Source organism: Spermophilus citellus (assembly GCF_964194105.1).
Source record: "Spermophilus citellus genome assembly, chromosome: 6".
In the NCBI taxonomy this organism is placed as follows: Eukaryota; Metazoa; Chordata; class Mammalia; order Rodentia; family Sciuridae; genus Spermophilus; species Spermophilus citellus.
The window spans coordinates 129,361,883-129,382,194 of NC_138187.1; the positions used below are offsets into that span (position 1 = coordinate 129,361,883).

General features: G+C 45.7%; 1 protein-coding gene across 1 annotated transcript in view; it reads right to left on the reverse strand.

The window, feature by feature from the left end:
• Nucleotides 1–17,817: 17,817 nt before the first annotated feature.
• Nucleotides 17,818–20,312, reverse strand: part of MAPKAPK2 (MAPK activated protein kinase 2) — a 44,799-nt gene continuing 42,304 nt past the window's right edge. Inside the window, exons 8-10 of the mRNA XM_081298658.1 lie at nt 20,223–20,308; nt 20,027–20,107; nt 17,818–19,400 (exon numbers count right to left, since the gene is read on the reverse strand). Coding sequence (XP_081154784.1) covers nt 19,257–19,400; nt 20,027–20,107; nt 20,223–20,308 — 311 coding nt within the window. The 3' untranslated portion in view covers nt 17,818–19,256. The remainder of the gene's footprint in view (nt 19,401–20,026; nt 20,108–20,222; nt 20,309–20,312) is intronic.

Here is a 20,312-nt window from a genome sequence, read left to right on the forward strand (position 1 = left end):
ACAAGAAGGAAATGAGGCAGCTGCTGTTGGCTGCGTTGCCCTGGTCTCTCATAATAACAAACCTTGATTTTGTTCCACTATTAAACATCCATGTGCTTCAGAGGAGCAGGATTTCTCTTGTGGTGATTTCAATTTTCCTGTCCAGTGACTGATTTAGAAATGGATTTGTGGTGACACCTGGCCAAGGAGGCATGAAGGGTTGTCTGAGTCTCTCCAGGACTGCAGGATTACTAGAAAATATTCTTCTTACTATTAAAAGCAAGGAAATTAGGCTTTCTTTCCCCCCTTGCCTCTGAATGTTGCCCACATCTGAAGCCTAAAATCACTGAAGGCCTCTGGGGACTAGGAGGGGACTAAGCCTAAGAGGTTGAATCAGCAGAAAACAACAAACAAAATAACGGAAAGAGGTAGCACCTTGATGACTTTGTCAAACCTATGGTTTAGCTAATCCTAGATCAGAGCAACCTCCACATTTTCAATATGTACAACAATCATTTCCCTCTGATTGAGTCATTGTTAATTGGGTTTTTGGTTACTTGCAGTCAAAAGTATATACAAAACAGATAAGTTACCTCTTGGGCTGCCAATAGTGGGGTAGTCAATCTGGGGCTTCCCCTACTGCCTTCCTTCTCAGCAGCTGAGTCACTTCTGTCTCATCTAGTGAACCCCAAATATTTGAAGGTGTTCAGGAGGCAAGGAGCGCATTCCATTTTACTTTGGGACACTACTCTTGAGTTTTAGGAAATTCTCAGGTTGGCCTCCACCCTATCTTCTCATTGAATTTCAGCTATAGCTCTACAGAACTAAGTATGGGCTTTGAGAGTGAATGAAAGGTGTGAGGAGCACCTGCTAGCGGACCTGCCTTCTCTTATACACTCTACCATCAGCCTCCCTTCTCCCTCTTCTCCAGCTCTTTCCCAGGCCCCGTCCATTCCTGTTATCTTCTAGGAAGTCCTTCACCACAAGGCGAGACTCTGTGCTACACATTTAGATGCCCAGTGATATTCTGCAAGATTCTACCTTCTGATTATTCCCTTGACATTTTCTGCCAATCCTGACTGTCCAGCCCCCATGTCCCCAATAGTGCCACAAACACAGAGTCATTGAATAGATGCTGAAGTTCAGTTTCTCTATGGTAATAAAATCACAGACACTTTGAAGGAGACCCTCAACGGTTCTCTTGTCTAACTGCTGCCCTCAGTGATCCTACAGATGGACATTTAGCTCATATACTTCAGCAAGGACAATGAAAGAATTCATTACTTTTGGGGCCACCTGTTTCATTTCCAGTCAGCTCCCATTATTGGAAAATTCTTTTTAATTTTACTGTTGGGTCCAAATAACTTGCCTTCAGTATGTCTGCTTATCTTCCTGGGATAAAATTTTTTTAAAAAAGTATTCTCTGTCTTCCCATAATAGTCCTTCATTTAGTGAAATCAGCTGTTACATCTCTTCTACATCTTCCTTTGTCCAAACTATTTCCAGTTAAGCCATTCCAAAAAGAAAAAAAAAAGGTGTAGTTTCCATATTTTCCCCATGTTTCTTCTATATTAACCATTTCTCTCTTAAAGCTTCATTTATTAATTCAACAAATATCAATGGAGTTTTGACTCTGTGCTAGGCTTAGGGCAGAGAAGCAGATGTGGATCTTACAGTTCAGGAGGGAAGATGATTAAACAGTGATAATAAGGAGCAAGGTGTGCTAGATCACAGCACTACACAGCTCCAGGGGGACCATACTCACACGATACAGTGCAGATTTCCTTCCCTTGGAAGTCATGCAACTTGGTAGCAGCCATAGGTAGGAACAAGCAAACTGTGAGTCAGGAAAGATCTCCCTAAAAGAAAGAATTTTTAAGTTGACACCTGAAATATCAGTACCAGTTAATTAAATGAAGCAAGAAGGGAGGAATGTGCTGGTCTAAGAAACAGTATATGAAAAGATGCAGAGTCAATAGGAAGGGGTGAGAGAGGAAGAAAACTGAATAAAGCCAAATGAGGCTTGAGGATCATAGAAATCAGATCATGCAATGTCTTTTAGGCCAGCTTAGAAGTCGATTCGTATCTTAAAGAAGGTGGGAATCCATTGGAGGGTTTTAAGCAGAGAAATAGCATGATCATATTTGCATGGTGGCTATGCAGAGAGCAGATTAGAGAGCAAGATCAGAGGCTGGGATACTAATTCAAAACCTGCTACACACATCTAAGTCTAACAAACAAATCAAGACAGTGGCCTGAACCAAGATAGTAGCAGAAGAAATAAATTGTAAATTACATAAACATATTTATGAGCTAATTGAAATGTAGAGTCAATTTGATTTGATGACTGGCTGGATGTGGAGGATGAAGGAAGGAGAGAAATCAAGGACATCTTAGACAAATGGGCAGACAGAGGTACCATCTTGTTGAAACTGGAAACCTGGGAGGACACCAGGGTTCAAAGAAAATTGAGGAAGAGGAGGAGCCTAATTTTGGATCTATTTAGTTGAGATACTTGGAATATCTAAAAAGAAATGTCTAATTAGATTCCAAGAGACATCTCCATAAGATCCTGGAGTTATCAGTACTTAAGTGGAAACTGAAGCCATGGGAAAGGATATCAACTCAGAAAAAAATAATAATAAGTGGAATGAGAAGAGAAGGTTTAAACTGCCAAGAAATCCAATCACTTAATGCTTGAGCTCAGGAAAAGGTGTCAGCATTGGAGGCCAAGGAAGAACAGCCAGAGAGATAAAAGGAGAAATGGGACTGTGGTAACACAGAAGCCCAGCGAAGCAGGAAGCACTTGTGACTGTGACCTTATTTGGAAATAAGGTCTTTGCAGTTGTAATCAAATTAAAATGAGGTTACACTTAGGGTAAGTCCTATAGTGACCGGTGTTCTTATAACAAGACAGAAATTTAGGTACAGAAACCTAAATGGGAAAGATGGCCACAGGAAGATAGAGGCAGAGATGGGAGTTAAGTTGCCACAGACCAAGGAATGCCAAGTACTGACAGCCACCACAGAAACTCAAAGAAGCAAGAAGCAAGGAAGAGTCTTCCCTAGAGCCTCCAGAGGACCTATGGCCCTGACAATACCTTGATACTGGACTTCTAGCCTCCAGAACTATGAGAGACAATTCTTCTGTTGGTTTAGGTCATCTAATTTGTAGTAATTTGTTATAGCAGCCCTAGGAAACTAGTATCTTAGAGTCAGCTAAAATCTCTAGTCTTCTTTATTTGTATTATGACCAAGTTATCTCATCCTCATTCTGTGTTATATGCTGAGGTTTTTAAAAATTAAATTTACATTCATTAGTGTCTGCTTTATGCTTAGATAGTTTGGGTAATTGATCTGACTTATTTTTAAATTACCTCTTTGCCCAAGTTGAATGTTTTAGCTTTCCATTACTGTAATCAATACCTGAGATAAACCAGCTTATAAAGAAGAAAGACTACCAATAAAAAATATATATATTTTTTTTTAAAGACAAAGGGAAAAAGAAGAGGAAAAGCTTATCTGGGCTCACAGTTTGGGAGACTTCAGTCCATGTCAGTTGAACCCATTGCTTTGAGGCCTCCACTGAGGGGACACCACCTCATGGCAGGAGCACATATTTGAACAAACCTTTTTGCCTCACAGTGGCAAAGCATAAAAGGAAGAGCAAGAGACCAAGGTCATAAAATCCCCTTCAAGGGCACACCTCCAATGACCTGATTTCTTCCTACTAGACCCCACTTCCTAAAGTTTCACAACCTCCCAATGACATCCATCTGGGGTCTCAGGCTTTATACTTGAACCTTTGGGGGACATTTAAATCCAAACTATAGCACCAACAGAAGATTCAATATGGTAGCCAAAGCCATAGCACATCAGCTGTCAATCACAGTTCTTCTCCCAGCTAGAAGTAATTCATAACAATATCTTATCCACAAGTGGATCATGCAAGACTCTCTCAGGTGCCTTGATGAAATCCAGTTATACCAAGTCTAGTGGAAATGCAAATATATCCATTCACAGACTATATGAAATAAGTTACTTATCTAGACCTGAATGACCTCAGTCCTGCCCTCTTCACACAAGTTAGGAACCAAATAAAAGTGTCTGTTCATTTTGAGTGAACTTCATTTCCTCTCCCCAAGTGTTCTAACCCTCTGCCAATGCCACTCGTCTGTTTTTTCCTCAGTCTTCACATTTGAGGTACTTTGCAAAGACATGACTACGTAGGTCCTCTAAAATCTGGCTACAGACTCCTCCCGCGTCAGGTATCTCCCTAGACCCAGTCCCAATAAGCCTTAAAGGACGGAGCTGAACAGTAAACTCTTACTGGACCCTAGTGATGTTGCCATCTCTTCTACTTATTCACATACCATTGGTTTTATTATCCAGCATCCCACTCCACTCCAAAGGTAAAAGTAGCAGAAGGGCTGCTTACCCCATAAAAAGCGAGAGTGAGCAGCAGACTGAGAAAGGAAAAGTAGTGGGTACCATAACTCCTCTGCTGATGTGAGAAACATGACATAGAAGCTGGAACTTGCTAAACAGGAGATGGGATAAATTACATCCTTGTTTATTGCCAGAAACCAAAACAGTATGTGAAATGTTGACTAACGAGGAGAGAGAAGAGGAAGGTGGGAAAGAATGAAACTATGTGTATCCATTCCTTTCCTTCAGTCTTGACTTGCAGTGACCCTGAAGCTAGGATACTTTTTTTTTTTTTTTTTGTACCAGGGATTGAACACAGGGGCTCTTAACCACTAAGCCACATTCCCAGCCCTTTTTCATTTTTTTATTTAGAGACAGGGTCTCACTGAGTTGCTTAGAGCCTCACTAAGTTCCTAAGACTGGCTCTGAACTCGTGATATCCTGCCTCAGTCTCCCAAGCCACTGGGATTACAGGTGTACACCACTCTGCCCGACTGAAGGGTATGCTTTTTTAATTGCATTATAATTGTACATAATATGCCACTTATACATGCAATTGATCCTTCTCATTCCCTAGTACTTTCCCTTCCCTCCCTTCCTCAATCCTCTGATCTGTTTGCTCTGCTCTATTGATTTCCCTTCTATTCTTGTTACTTTAACTAGTGCATTACAATTGTATGTGTGTGCATGCACATGCATGCGTGCATGTGGGATTCATTGTGGTAAATTAGAACATAGACACAGCATAATTGGTAGATTTCCTTCCCCAATACTTCCTCATTTCCTCCCCTCCTCCCTCTCTTGCTCTCGTTCAATCCCCTTCCTCTGCCCTGTGGGTCTTCCTTCCGTTTTCATTAGATTCGGCCCCCCTTCTCTCTCTCTCTCTCTCTCTCTCTCTCTCTCTAGCTTCCGCCTATGAGAGAAAACATTTGACCCTTGACTTTTTGAGCCTGGCTTATTTCATTTAGCATGATGTTCTTCAGCTCCACCCATTTGTGGGGTGTTTTTTTGGTGGCTGATTATACTGTAATGGGTGTTTCCTGTCTCTCCCCCACCTAGTATTTTGTAACATATGTAACTCTCTCCTTCCTGTCCTTTTGCCATGGGAAAATACTAAGAATGGATAAAAATATATTGATTCTGTAGGACAAAGAAAAGATCCATCATCCAGAATTACAGGATCTTTGTCCTCATGTCCTAATCAAATGACTTCACAATCCACAATCTCTTTGCTGACAAAGAACACCCTCTCTGTGGCCAGGAATTTTTATTTTCAGATTTCCAAAATGCTACTTAAGATACTGGAGTTAAATAGACAGAAAAGGATTGGATCTAGAAAATCATGAGTATATTAGTAAAGGTAACACTAGATGCTATGACAGATAAACCCTGAAATCTCAGTAGCTTAACATAATAGGAGTTTATTTCTCACTCACAGAAAGAGTATATGTGGGGCCTGGAAATAGAGCTCAATTGGTAGAGTGCTTGCTTTGCACAAGGCTCTGGATTCAATCCCCAACAAATCAGGGTGGGGATAAAGGTGAGAACCCTGTGCCACCTATCATGCATGCTAATAGAGACTCTGTTCTAGCTTTCCCTCAGAAACACACATCCAAAATTTGATTTGAGTATTAAGACAGATGATACCGAACAGACATCTAGAGAAAAATGAGGCTTTCTGGAGAAAGCAGGGCAGGCTCACCAAGCAAGTCTAAAAGATGGCTCAAGAGAGCACAGGGTGAGGTGACTGGCTTGGGGTTTGGATGGGCCTGGTAAGGATTCCCAGATACTGGTTGGGACTTTCGTGGTTTGAGCTTCCTACCAGTGCCAAAGAAAGAAGTACTCCAGCTTTCTTACCAACTTAGTGGGGCAGGATGGGTAAGAGGAGAGGTGGAAATGAAAGTTGTCAGCAAACATCAAAGATGGAGTCAGGCTGGACATGGTGGCACACGCCTGTAATCCCAGCAGCTCAGGAGGCTGAGGCAGGAGATCTGGAGTTCAAAGCCAGCCTCAGAAAAAGCAAGGCGCTAAGCAACTCAGTGAGACCCTATCTCTAAATAAAATACGAAATAGGGCTGGGGATGTGGTTCAGTGGTTGAGTGCCGCTAAGTTCAATCCCCATTACTCTCCCCTAAAAAAATGGGGTCAGATCCTATTACACTTTGCTATCATCAATGCAGCGCTTCCAATATTGCACTCAGAAGATAAGGGAAAAGGAGATAAGTGGAGAATTGTGTGGGAAGTTCTAATAAGTCAAGCCCGGGATGGTGGGAATATTATTTCCCCCCACACTCCATTAGTCAGAGCCAAGTCACCTAGATGGAAGGGGCTGGGGTGTAACTGGCCAAGCAGAAGGGGACAGAATCTTGAGTGTACGTTCAGCTTTTTCTGCCACAAGTGAACATAAGCAGCAATGGATCCAGGTTTTGTGGGGTCCAAAGCTTGAATAATTTGGAGGCCATCTTTAATAAATAATACAAATGACAGATACCAAATTACCAAAGGGTCTTTGCAAGCCAAGGCTCTGAAGTTCAAAGTGCATTAGCTTCCTGATGGAGGCTTCCTGCTGTAAATTATTACAGATGACTCCAAAGATGCCATCGACTGCCACCCTTCGTGTTTAGTAAAGACCAATCAAGAAAGGAATGTGGTTTCTGATATGGCCCCTTACTGGAAGGGGCTAAATCCTGGTATTGGTGGCTTCAACTATAGAGTTCATGGAAATCTAGATCCTATTAAAGAATTGCAAATGGCCACAAGAATTAGTAAACAACAATGTTATTATATATTTTTTGGTTAATTGAGACAGATACAATGTTACCTCTCTTTGCAACCTCAGGACCTAAAGAAATTACATCTCCTTGGGGTTTTGTTCTGTATGTGGCTATGCAAAGAGAAGGGTGACATCTATTTTTAAGTAACAGATTCATAGCAGGGAAGCATGACAAATATTATCCATTGGTGTTCTGTGATTTCAGAAAGTTTGAGAAACACCAATATCCCTTTGTGGGCCTCCAACCCTGAGATTCTGTGATTCAGAGAAGCCCAGCCTGTGTGTCCCTCAACTCACTCTCTGACATCCTAGGTAGGGGAATGTGATACAAACCCAGAGAGGAGTTAGAACACATAGGAATTGTGACACTCCACTTCCCCTACTGGCCCCAGGAACAAGGAACATGCCCCACACCCACAATAGGGTGGCAGTCCTAGGTTTCCCTCAGAATGGCTCCTTGAAACAGGAAGACACATGGGTAGACGACAGCAGGACTTCAATGTCAGTGTTTCTCCTCTACCTGGCTCCGCTGGGGAAGAGCATTTTGTACATACATCGTTCTCTTTACACCTCCATTTAAATTTTCTTATTTTCTGATTTATATGTAATTATATTGTATCACATTGAATACTATTTCGGTAGCTTCCACATGAGGAAAAGTGGCATAAAATAAAATGCTAAATACAAATAATAAAGTTTTAAAAAAAAGTCAAAGATTGGTTTCAAGGATGTCTCTACTGTGTCCAAGCAGAGACTGGATGATCTTTAACCCTCAGCTTCCTTCAACCACTGGTCCACTATCTACTGAGCATGATCTATGTGCCAGGTTTCCTTGCAAGGGTCAAGGATAATTCCTCCATAGATGTGACCTTACTCCAAGGGCAAACTGTCTCCTGGCTGGGCTGCACAAGCCTGTGGGCAATTTGTCTGCAGCAGCTCCTGCTTAGCCTGCTGGGAAGTGGGGCTGGGGAATGAGATGGGTTGGAATGGTTAGTGTGGTTACTGCCACAGGACCCACTGAGGGCAGAGCAAGAGGAAATGGGCTGAAGCAGCAGGAGGGATGGGGTGTGACAGAGGGAAGCTTTCCCCTCTATTAGGAAAAGAGGAGCTGTCTCTGGCAACAGGGGAACTGAAAAAATCAGAGTGCCATCCAAATTCCTCCAGGAAGTTTTTTCCAACCTCACCAACATCTGGGGACCTGCTCCTGGCCTGCAAGCACACACTGCTGTCTCTAGCAGACGCTTTGACATGTCCTCACACATCACCTGGGTGTTCCTGTACATCTGCAGTCTCTGCAGAGAGGATGGATGCTAATAGGTGCTCCCCATCCTGCAACGTGTATTTGAGAACTTGCTATGATAGACACTAGAGATGTGTCTGTGAATGAAGCAGACACAAAGTCCTGGTCTGGCTAACATTCCAGCCATTATAAATAAGTTTACACATATTTCTAGAGAGTGATCAGATCTATGGGGGAAAACTTAAATTGGGAAATTTGTATATATATTACACTTCAATGAAAATGGCTTCTAAAAATAGAGCCATGAAGGGGTATGGAGAGTGCCAGCATGAGGAGTTAGGGGAGCATATTAGTCAGATTTCTGTTGCTGTGACAAAATACCTGAGATAGACAACTTAAAAAGAGGAAAGTTTTCTTTGGGTTCACCATTTCAGAGTTTTCAGACCATGGCCACTTGGCCCTGTCACTTTGGGTGTATGGCAAGGCTGGACATCATGGCAAGGAACACATAGTGGAGCAAAGCTACTCACATCAAGGACATGGCCCTAGCAACCTCACTTTTTCCTCTTAGGCCCCACTTCCTAAAGGTTTTGCTATCTCCCATAGTGTTATAGACGGGTGTTATGGATTGGATGTGAAGTGTCCCCTGAAAGCTCACATGTGAGACAACACAAGGTCTGGAGGAGAAATGATTGTGTTACAGCCTTATCCTAATCAGTGAGTTAATCCCTGATGGGATTAACTGGATTCTTAGGGTGTAGCTGGAGGAAATGGGAATTGGGGCATGGCTTTGGGTTATATATTTGAATCTGGCAACTAGAGTCACTCTCTGCTTCCAGATCACCAGGATGTGAGCTGCTTCCTTCTGCCACACTCTCCCACAAGGACGTTTAGCCTCACTCCAGCCCCGAGGAATGGAGCCAACCTTCTATGGACTAAGACCTCTGAAACCGTGAGCCCTCAAATAACCTTTCCTCCTCTACAGTTGTTCTGGTCAGATCCTTTAGTCACAGCAGAAAAAAAAAAAAAAAAAAAGCTAATTAAAACAACTGGCAACCGAGGCTTTAGCACATGGCCTTCGGGGGACACTTAAGATCAAAGGACTGCAATTTTAAATAAGGTGGGCATCACTAAAATTGTGACATGTGAACAGAACTTAATTTGTATAAATATCTGAAAGAGAAACGTTCCCCCTTGGGGAACTGGGGATGGACAAAGTGGCTTACACTGTGGCCTTCTGGCCCTTTAGGCCCAGAAACACTGTAGGTCCCAAAATTGTGGTTTGGCTTTCACAAGGACAAAGGGCCCAGAGCCTCTTTGAGCCCTGGATGCTTTTGCTACCTCCTCTTTGCCTTTGGGAGTGTTCCAAGTAGGCTCCACACCTCTGCCAAAATTCGGGGTCCTGAACTACTAAGGATTGTTTCCTAGATACTTAATCGAGTTGAGCCTCATTCTATAAATCTATGAGATGGGGACAATACCACTTCCTCAAGGGTCATTGGAGGACAACAATCCAAAAGAGAAGCGCACAATGGAAGGTGGGCTCTATGAACCTAGTTGAGGGTCTCTGGGCACATTTGCTATGTGTCAGGACCTGGGCCAAGGGCTGACACAGTTCAGCTGTGTCACTCTCACAACATGATGGCAAAGATGCTCTCAGGTCACTGTTTCACTCATCAGAACACTGCTGCCTATGGGTATTGAGGACTCTGAGCTGGTAAGTGGCAACACCAGAATCTAAGCCCCGCTCTGCAGGACCCCAGGGTTCTAGTCTGTACCCCATTGTAGGCTTCTCTGAGTCTCTGGGAGCCAGATTTTCTTTGGTGGGGTGAACCAAAAAAAAAAAAAAAAAAACAAACAAACAAAACAAAAAACAAAAACAGGTTTTGAAACTCAAACTAAACACAGCTGATCTCACATTTCCTTCCAGTCAACCCAAATCTCTGCACTTTGCTGGGATATAACCCAGGGGTTTTCTTTAGCCAAATTCTTAAGAGAATAATATCCCCAAAGCCTGATTAATTTGGGCAACCGTGGGAGGGAGTGAAGGGGGCATTCTTAGAACCAGGGCTGGGGCTAGCACACTCCGTGTTCTAGAGACCATGGCACGGGGGTTTGGGGAGAAACCCTGTGACTCACCATGGCCTCTCATGATGTTTCACTGGAAGGCAGACTCTTCCCATCAGCCCCCATCACTCCCCCGGCGGGCAACTCCGCCTGGCTACCAAGGTTCCTCAGCGACCCACCCACCTGCCACTCTACCTCCCAGCAAGTCACGCCTCTGCCAGCCAGGGTCCTCTCTGCTGGGCTCAACAGCCACAAGTCCCATGGGGTGCATTTCCCCGCAGCTGACCTTTGGCACAGCCTTTTTCAACCAAAGCCATGTGGCGTTGTTAATCCCCTTCTCTACTTGCAAAGAGGAGTCAGGGGCCAACCCAGCACATTTAGAGGGACAACTACCACTGTAACACAATGGGGACTGAGGGATAGAGAACTCAGGGGAGGGAGGAGGAAAACACACATCTTCATTCCCACGTCCAAATTCTCTCAACAATCAGTCTGCTTAGAGTGGCCTGATTACTTTGGTGTTTAATAATATGCTAATAGCAGGTGCTAGGTTCCCAGCTAAGGCATTGACATGAGTTCTGACATGATTTAACTTTTATAGTTTTCATTTGTTCCTCACAATAACCCAAAAAAGCATGTGATACTTTTGTAAGTCTGGATTTTCCAAAAAGCAGATGCCAAAATGGAATTAAAGTTGTAAGGGTTTTATCAGGGGAAACTTCTTTATGTGAGAACATAGGGAGTGTAAAGTGAGGCCGGGCCAGCCACCAGACCATGTCTCGGCAGCTGAGAGAGGGAGAAAGGGCATCCATGTCCTCAACTGCTGTGCAGGGTAGGGCACTTCCACAGAATCACAGGGCCTCCCTAAGCCAAAGCTGGCCCTCACTGAGGTCCTGGCTCTCCCAAGAGTGGGAATGCACTGGGATCCCCATGGTGCTCATTGTTCAGGAGCAGGAGGGAAGCATTTGACCATGGATTTCAGAGCACAGCAACTGGGGCCCTCAGACAATTAAGTTCCCTGAAAGTTTCATGGGTACCTCAACAATTATTCTCATTTTAGTGGTTGATCAACTGAGGCTCAGAGAAGTCAAGGCACCCTCACATGGTTTGAATCCAGTGTAGCTTAATTCCTGTGTGCATCTGAGCTATTGACTGTACGGCACAAGTCTGACTCCTCAAACTCAGTAACCAGCAGAGGGCTAGGGCCACAATGAGTGTCTTATAATGTATTCTCAGGAGGTAATGTGCCTGAGCTCCTGTAAAGAAGAAAAAATACTTGTCTGTGTCCCCATATCAGCTAAGAGCAAGAGCTACCTTCTCTGTCACATGCTTTTCCTGGACGTCCCTAATCAAAGGGGAGCCCCCTCCCTATAACCTCCCACAACACCTTAGGGTCTCTTACACCCCATCAGTCTGCCTGATATCGACGTTATCTGCACCCTGTCATCTCCTTGGTGTCTCCCAGGGTTACTGGTACTGTAGTGTGAGAGGCAGACCAAGTTGAATAAGACAGAACTTCAGATTTTGTCTTTGAGCCATTCTGCCTACATGCCCAAAATATATGCAAATAACCATAACTCAGTGAGCAGAATTACTCTGGGGAGAGGTTAAAGGAATCCCCTTCCTTCTCTAGATAGGATTTTTTTCAGTTGCCATGACTTTGCCAAGGTTATACATCTATTGGTTTTGGGAATTACTTCTCAGCTGACTTATTCTATCCTCAGATTGCTCCATTGCTGACAGCAAGTCCTTTCATGGACCTTTCATTCAGAAAGCAATGTGCAAATTATATTCATTCATGAATGGACACTGTCTTTTTGGCAGTGCCTATCAAAATTGCAAAGATATACAACCTTAAATCTGGCTATTCCACTTCTAGGAATCTATCCTACAGGAATCTTTACATGTGTGTTCCAAGATGTTACATAAGATATGTGCATCATCTATGTGATCTTTAATTAAAAAAAAAAAAATAGGGGAACATAATACCCACCGATAGCCGGGCTTTATGGCGCACACCTAAAATCCAGTAGCCTGAGAAAGTGAGGCAAGAGGTTCGTGAGTTCAAAGCCAGCCTCGGCAATTTAGTGAGGCCCTAAGCAACTCAGTGAGACCCTGTCTCTAAATAAAATACAAAAAAGGGCTGGGATGTAGCTTAGTGGTTAAGCACTCCTGGGTTCAGTCCTAGGTACCAAAAAAAAAAAAATGCCCACCAATAAGAGATAAATAAAATTATGGCACATCCATACTATGGAACACTCTGAAGCTATAAAAACAGACCAAAAAAAAATGAGGTCTTAAGGGAGTATATATAGCTCAGTGGTAGAACACCTGCCTAGTATGCACAAGGCCCCAGGTTTTATTCTAGCACTGAAAATCAAATAAATAAAACAGAAATAATAGTAGTATGACTTTAGTCACAGAAATTCCCTAAGATACTATTGATCTATACATTTAAAAATAGTTATGGTAGTAAATTCAATGTTGTATTTTTTAAAATAAAGCAAATTACAGAACAATATGGCTAATGATTCCATTTATATTTGTTATAACCATCAGAAATTTCTCAGCTGTGTTCATAAGCGAATATATGGATAAATTAACTGAAACTTCTTTAAAAATTAAAATAAAATCAAACCGTTACCCAGCAGCTTGTAAGGCTGAGGCAGAAGGATTGCAAGTTCAAAGCCAACCTCAGCAATGGCAAGGTGCTAAGCAACCCAGTGAGACCCTATCTCTAAATAAAATACAAAATAGGGCTGGGGATATGGCTCAGTGATTGAGTGCCCCTGAATTCAATCCCCAGTACACACACACAAAAAAAAAATAATAATAATAAACTATTAAAAGGACATCACTCTATCAAATTATATGTGTAATTTCTATAATGTTTGAATTACTAATACTGTGGTCATTTTCTTTAAATAAATTCATCCATCCTCCAAACACGAGCACCTATCCCTAGGCTATCCCTAGTTGGTCACTAGTCAGGTGTCACTTTCAGGACCTGGGAATAAGCAGGTCAGATGGATTTCTCAACTCCCCTCCTCTTCTTCCTCACAGACTAGGTCAGAGAAAGGTCTGTCCCCCTCAACTCCTAGGGGTAGGGTTCCAGTCTCACTATGAGAACCAATTTTCTTAGAACAGGTTTATGACCAGAAAAGGAGACAGCTGAGTGCCAGAAAACCATAGGCCCCTCTGGGTCTTACTGCAAACACCAACTCTATCTGCACCACAGACTCCCGCCAACCAAGGTCTAGGCTGAGATCGTGGTTTCTTTGAATAGTAAACCTTTGGTGAATTCAGAACCACAGGCCTCCAAAGCAGAGGCTGAGAGCTGGGAGAACTCAGCTCATTCTGAAACTTGAAGCCTTGTTACCCCAAGAGGCTGTAGCTGTTTGAGGAACAAGAGAGCCACAGCGGCTTGGCCTGAGCGAGATCACGTTTCACATGAACTCAGCAGGCAGTGGCCTGTGAGGGCAACACCAGACTGGGTGCTCATTTGCACAGCTTTAGTGGACACTTTGCATATATATATCTTCCTTGGGATCAGAGAGGTTAAGACTAGTTAGAATTTGGTCATAGGGGGGCCTGAGAGACAGAGAGAAAGGAGGAAGGTGGCAAAGGGGAAAACTAGTCCTAATATTTCACTTGCAAATCCAGGCAACAGTGTGAGAGGGTTGGAAACTTAACTGTTCCTGAGAGCAAGAAAGTTATGCAAATGAATGTGTTTGCATGTCAGTCCTGGTCCCTAAAAATGACTTAACCCTACACAGGTTCCACTGCCCCAGAGGCTCCTCCTGAAATCTTGCAGGCCTGATGCCACAAACTTCCAGGACAAAGGTTTTAGGTAGCAACTCATCTTCAGAGGAATAACCCTCCCCTCCAGAGGGCAGATGTACATTCCAAGGTGTCCCCAGGTTTAAGGTGTGAGTGTGTTTAAAATAAAAAAGGGTGAAGCTTAAGCACATTAACATCACATTTTGTCCCCAATGGTTCTGGAGGGCTTCTCTCCATAGACAGATGGTAGAGGGCCCACTAGGACAGTAGGGGATGAGGGCAGCAGAGAAGCATAGCTTTTTAGACTCAGAGGAGGAGGAGCCAGGAAGCGCTGAGGACCAGTCCTCCCACACTCTCAGGAGGCCTCCAATGCCTAGAGCCATTTTTTTTAATGGATCTTTATTTACTTAATTTATATATATATATATATATATATGCAGTGCTGAGAATAGAACCCAGTGCCTCATACATGCTAAGCAAGCACTCTACCACTGAGCTACGATCCCAGCCCCTACAGCCATTCTTTTTTATAGTGATTCATAAGTTGGAGAACTACAAATGATCTAAGTATCATTTTGTAATGCTTTTTCAGAAAAATGAGCCACGCATGGATACACACATATGCAATCCCCCAACTCTGGAGGCTGAGGAAGAAGGATCACAAGTTCCAGGCCAGCCTCAGCAACTTTGTGAGATCCTGTCTCAAAACCAAAAATAAAAAGGGCTGGGGGTGTTGGGGATCTAGCTCAGCTGGTAGAGTGCCTGCCTCATATGCACAAGGCCATGGGTTCAATACCCAACACCACAAAAAAAGGTGGGGGCAGGGAGATTTTTTGGGGGAATGTAGTTCAGTGGTAAAGCACCCCTGGGTTCAATCCCCAATATTAAAAGAAAAAAAAATAATGAACTGAAAATTGAGTGGGGAAATCCCTGACAGATTATGTTCCCAAACTTTGGTTTGGGGAGCAAACATTCTGAATGAGGGTAACCCAGATTGGAGGGGTGGGAAAGAGAAAAGGAACAGAAAGTTTAAGGACACCCCACTAGGAGGGGCAAACCAGATTTTTGTGAAGAAACCACAGGGGTCAAAGATTAAGCTAAATTGCCAAGCAGACAGAAGTTCAGAGCAGAAGACAGAAGGGGCAAACCCACAGTCAAAGGAAGGAAAGATCTGGCTCTTGCAGAGAGAAACCAAAAAGCCAATGGGAAAATCTCTGCCATACTGTCCCCTCATTTTTCACCATCAGAACTGTCCCTCAAATGCCACTTCGAAGGGCTGCTAGGAAGCTCCCCTGTGACTGACTATAGCTCCACCTCTGCACCAAAAGAGCTTCTGCTATTTGGACAGCTTGGTTCTAACATAGTGACATCCATCCACTCCTGTGCACTGAGCTTCAGGAGGACCATACCCTCTGCTTTTCCTCATCAACATCTCCCCCAAAGTCCTGAGCACCAGGCCTGACACAGAGCAGGTGCTCAAGATGAACAGAACTCTTGGATGTGACTGGAAGTCTTCTCACTGGAGAGGCAGCACCACTGACCTGCCTGAAGTTTCACTTGGAGCTCCATAGGAGCAGCCATGACCTTGCACACCAAAGAACAGGGCTTTCAAAGTCTTGGCACAGCCTTATTTAATCCTCGTGTGCCTGGGTGGGGCCAGGAGCAGCATCACCCCTAAACCAAGGCAGGAATGTGAGGGCTCTGTCCAAACAAAGGATGAGAAGCCAGTGTCCCTTTCCTTTGACCTCATCTCTACCTCTATGTCCCTAAGAGGCTACAGTGCCACCTGGGGTGGAATACAAGCCCCTCGCTATTTGGAGCAGCTTCTAAGTGTCTCTGTGGATGCAGAGACAGGGAAGTCAAAGCTTGCTGCTGCATCAGGCACCTCCTCTCCCTGACAGCTCCTCTGGCCACAGTCTGGTCTTGCAGATTGTCCTTTGTCCCCAAGCACAGGGCTCATATAAGAGCCTTGATGTTCAGTGACATAGTACGTTGGTTAGCCTCTCCACACTGGTCTGAGTGCCGAGAGAGAAGAGGTGGAGGAAGTCACCCAAAAGACTCCCAGTGCTGGAATCTGATGTCTCTTCTCAAGAGGACCTACTCTCAAACTCAGCCAGTCTCACCCTGGGGCATCTGGGACACCTAGGTATAGATTTCATTCTGTTCTCTGGGCTGAGGGCACAGAGGCTGCCCTGTCTCCCTGCCCTGGCAGTGCCCAGCAGAGTTTGTTTACATCCACCTCAGTGGGACACCCACTTTCCCCAGCCCTACCAACCTCATCCTCCTCCCTTGAATAACAATTTTCTTCACACCTTGATCTACCCACTTGTCATTCACAACCCTCTGCATTTCCTGTCTCCAACCCAAAGGAAAACCCCAAATTTACTGTTATTATTTACCAACCCAATTGCCCCCTCACCCTAAGGCATGGAGACTCACCCCTGCTCTCAGTAAGAGGATGGGCCCAGCCCGGATCACTGCCCCTACATTTTATTATGACAGCAACAGGGACATAATAACTTCTAATGACAGTGGACTCCGACAAGGTCCCTTCTCTCTCTGCCTCCCCCACCTCTCCTTCCTTCTTCCCCTTGGAACTTATTGCTCTGATACTATAAAAACAGACAAAAACCTCAATTTCTCTGAAAGTTGAAGTTCCAGCTGGTTGGTTCTCAGCAGAGCTCTCTAGTTACTGGTGTGTCTCTAGAGAGAAATCAACCTCCACAACCATTCACAGATCACAAGCTGAAGGGTGGCAAGTGATCCCTTTAACAGCTGAGGGGATAAGCAAGCCTCTCCTACAAGAAGGAGGCTGGTGGAGGACAGAGAACACCCAGGCTCTGGGATCTGGGCCTGAGTTCCAGTCCACACCAACAGCTGGGTGACCTCCAGTGCCTCCCAGTCTCAGTTCATTTCCCTGCCCATGAAGCAGGGATAAAAATCCATCCTGCCTAGCCTTTCTCCCCTGCCAGCTCTGAGGATGGAGTAAGTCAAATTATCTGGGAGAGAAGCAGTAGACCAGCTTCTACTCTAGGCCCTATCATAAATCAGGTCATCCTGTGACCTTTGAGAAGACCGAATGGCTGGAACCAAGGTCACTTTCAGCTCTGAGGTAGGGTACCTTGATTTCTGCCTGAGAACTATCACCCCCTCCTGGAATTCTCAGGTATCACACCAATCTGCTCCCTTAGTCTCTCCCAGGATTGAAACCCAATTCATCACCATCCCTTTCTCCCACGGCCCCACACACGGGTGGTTTCCCCCAAACCAAGGATGCCAGTGCCTGACGGTGGCTGTGTAGATCAAAGAATCATGTGCTGAAAAGCAGCTCGACTCCTGATTCAGTATTTAGCAAAAGAGGAAGGGTTTCCCAGTCTTCCTTGCCCCCCCCCCATGCCCCCAGAGGGCAATTACTCATGGTCCCCACACCAGATGCCTTCCTCTCTCCTCCCAGGGCCCCCAGCACATAAGACCTCTCTCCACGGGTAGGAAGAACACAGGTGAGCAATAAGGGCCTGAGCCTCAAGAAGAAAGAGAAAGAAAAACTCTCAACTATTAAATCTGTTTAGTAAAGACAAATTCGTTCATACAAAACAACAGTTTACAACAGTCTGAGTGCTTGACACACCATCACAGACAAGGGTGGTGCTGTAGGCACCCAGGGCCCTGCCCCCAGACCCAGAGAAGACTCGGGGGCCCTCCACCACCAGCCCCTGAGGGAGCCACCCCCTCCTCCAGAGGGAGGGAGGAATGTGGGACCATGGCACTGAGGACTCTCCCCACGCTGCTGCTCCTCAAATACTGGGGACACCCCCTCTCGTCACAGGCCGAGTCGGGGGGATACAGTGGCTAATGGGCAGGGGGCAAAGTGGGGACATCTTTGGTGCGAAGACTACCCCCACCCACTAGGCCACACAGTGGAAATTTGAGGGAGGGCCACAAAAGTGGTCCTACCCTTGCCCATAAAGGGTAGCTGGCTGATGCCCCAGAGCCCAGGAGAGACGCTTGAAACACAGAAGTTCTGCAGTCTGACCTACCCAGGCTCACCCACGTGACCTGAGAGGCAGCCCACTGAGAAATGGCTAAAAATTTAAGAAAAATCAACAAGAATGGATTAATAATGGCAAGAAGGGGAAACAGAGGCTGTTCCAGTAGGTCAGTGCCTCAAGAGGCCCTAGGACCAGCACTACATGGGCAGTAGTCCTGAGGGTCCAGACTTCCTGAGCACTGTGACAGTGCCCAAGTCGCTCCTCTCTGCCTCCTGGAACGCAGCTAACAGGCCACAGGGGCCTGGCTCTGGATCTGGACAGGCTTCCCAGGCACTTAGGCAGGCTCAGTGCAGGCAGGGATGGGGAGGTTCTGGAGCCCCACCTGCCCAGCCCCTTGAATGCACAGTCCCAGGCACAGATCTGGACATGCGCACATGCACACACGCACACACTCACTCCTATCTTTCCAGCACACTGGTGACACCTGAGGACTCTCCAGGAGAGGAGGTGGGTAGCAACCCTTCCAAGGGTAGCCTTGAGCCCCCAGAATGCCTGAGCCAGTGGGGACCCAGGACCGTAGTGAGAAAACCGGGAGGGCAGATGGGACAACCCAGGGACAATCCCTGTAACAGTTTCCACAAATACCCTTGGACAAGCCCCAAACCTTTGCAGTATCCAGAGGGGAAGATGTGTGATGGGAAGGGGAGTGAGGGAAAGGGCAACAAAAGAGGTTTCATAAAAACTCTAAGTCAATCACTGATAAAATTGCAAAATGAGCACAGGTGTGAGAGCTGCTTGCTCCCCTCTCCGCAGCCTCCTGGCCCCTCCGTCTCTGGAATGGCCAGGACCAAAGGCAGGATTCAGCCCCTGACGCTGTCTCAGACTCCACAAAGCTGCAGAGGACAGGAGGCAGAAGTGGACAGTCTGTGTCTCTTCGTTTAAAAAATAAATTCATGTAGAGTTATTGCTTGTCCTCCCGCGGACAGGAGGGCTCAGCAGCTCAGTGGGCCAGGGCTGCAGCCTCCAGGGCCCGAGCCTTCTTCCGCCTCTTCAGCAGCAGAGGGTTGGACGCATCTTCAATCTTTTTTATCTTGATCTGCTCATAGTCGACGCGCATTGTGGCCAAGGCACTGGTCATCTCCTCCTGAGGACAAGGGCAGCGGGGGAATAGCACCAGGAAGGGACAGAAAGAGAGCAAGCCAAAGTGCGTGACAGAGTGCAGAGGAGAAGTGAGAGGCAAGAGAGGCAAGGCGAGCAGAACGAGGGTGCAGGGAGGGAAGACAGGCAGTTAGGGGTTCTGCACTGCTAACAGCAGCATCACCCAGTGCTGGCTGCAGAGCCTGCACTGCTCTGCTGCTCTTCCAGGATCCTTCCTACCACCCTGCAGAAGATGGCAGAGCCCTGGGATGGGAGTCGGGAGCCCTGGGTCTGGTCCCAGTCAGTCACCAGCTGTGTGACCTAGAACAGGTCACTCCCCCTCTCTGGGCCTCAGTTTCCTCATCTGCAAAATGAGGAGATCATACCAGATGGCCTCTAAGGTCCCTGTTAGGGACTCTGGGAGTAGATGGCTTGTAGGCTACAATACACTTTGAATAAGTCCACAAAACTTCTGCTACAACCTCAGGGAAGTGGCTCAGAGTCACTGCCTTGTTATTAGGGAGACACTAACGAAGTTAGTGGGCAAGAACACAGAGCCACTCTCCCAGCAGGGCCCCGCTCACACTGGGCAAGCTGCCTCCCTGAGTCCTCCCGTGCAGTGGCACCACTCACCTTGACATCCTCCCACCGTTCCTTGTCCTCCTTCAGGACCCGGCTGGTGTGCAGTGGAGTTTGAGGGACCTTTGTTGATTGCTGAGGGGACAGAAAAGGGATCCAAGTGAGAGTCTGAGGCAGATAAAGTCCTAGATAAGGACCCATACTAAGTGACATCCCCTTGGACCCAGGTCTCCCTGCCTGCCAGGCTTACCATGATCCAGGGGTGGTTCATAAACTCTGTGATGGTCATTCTCTGAGTGGGCTCTGTTTTCAGCAGGTTTCGGATAAGCATCTTCACTGT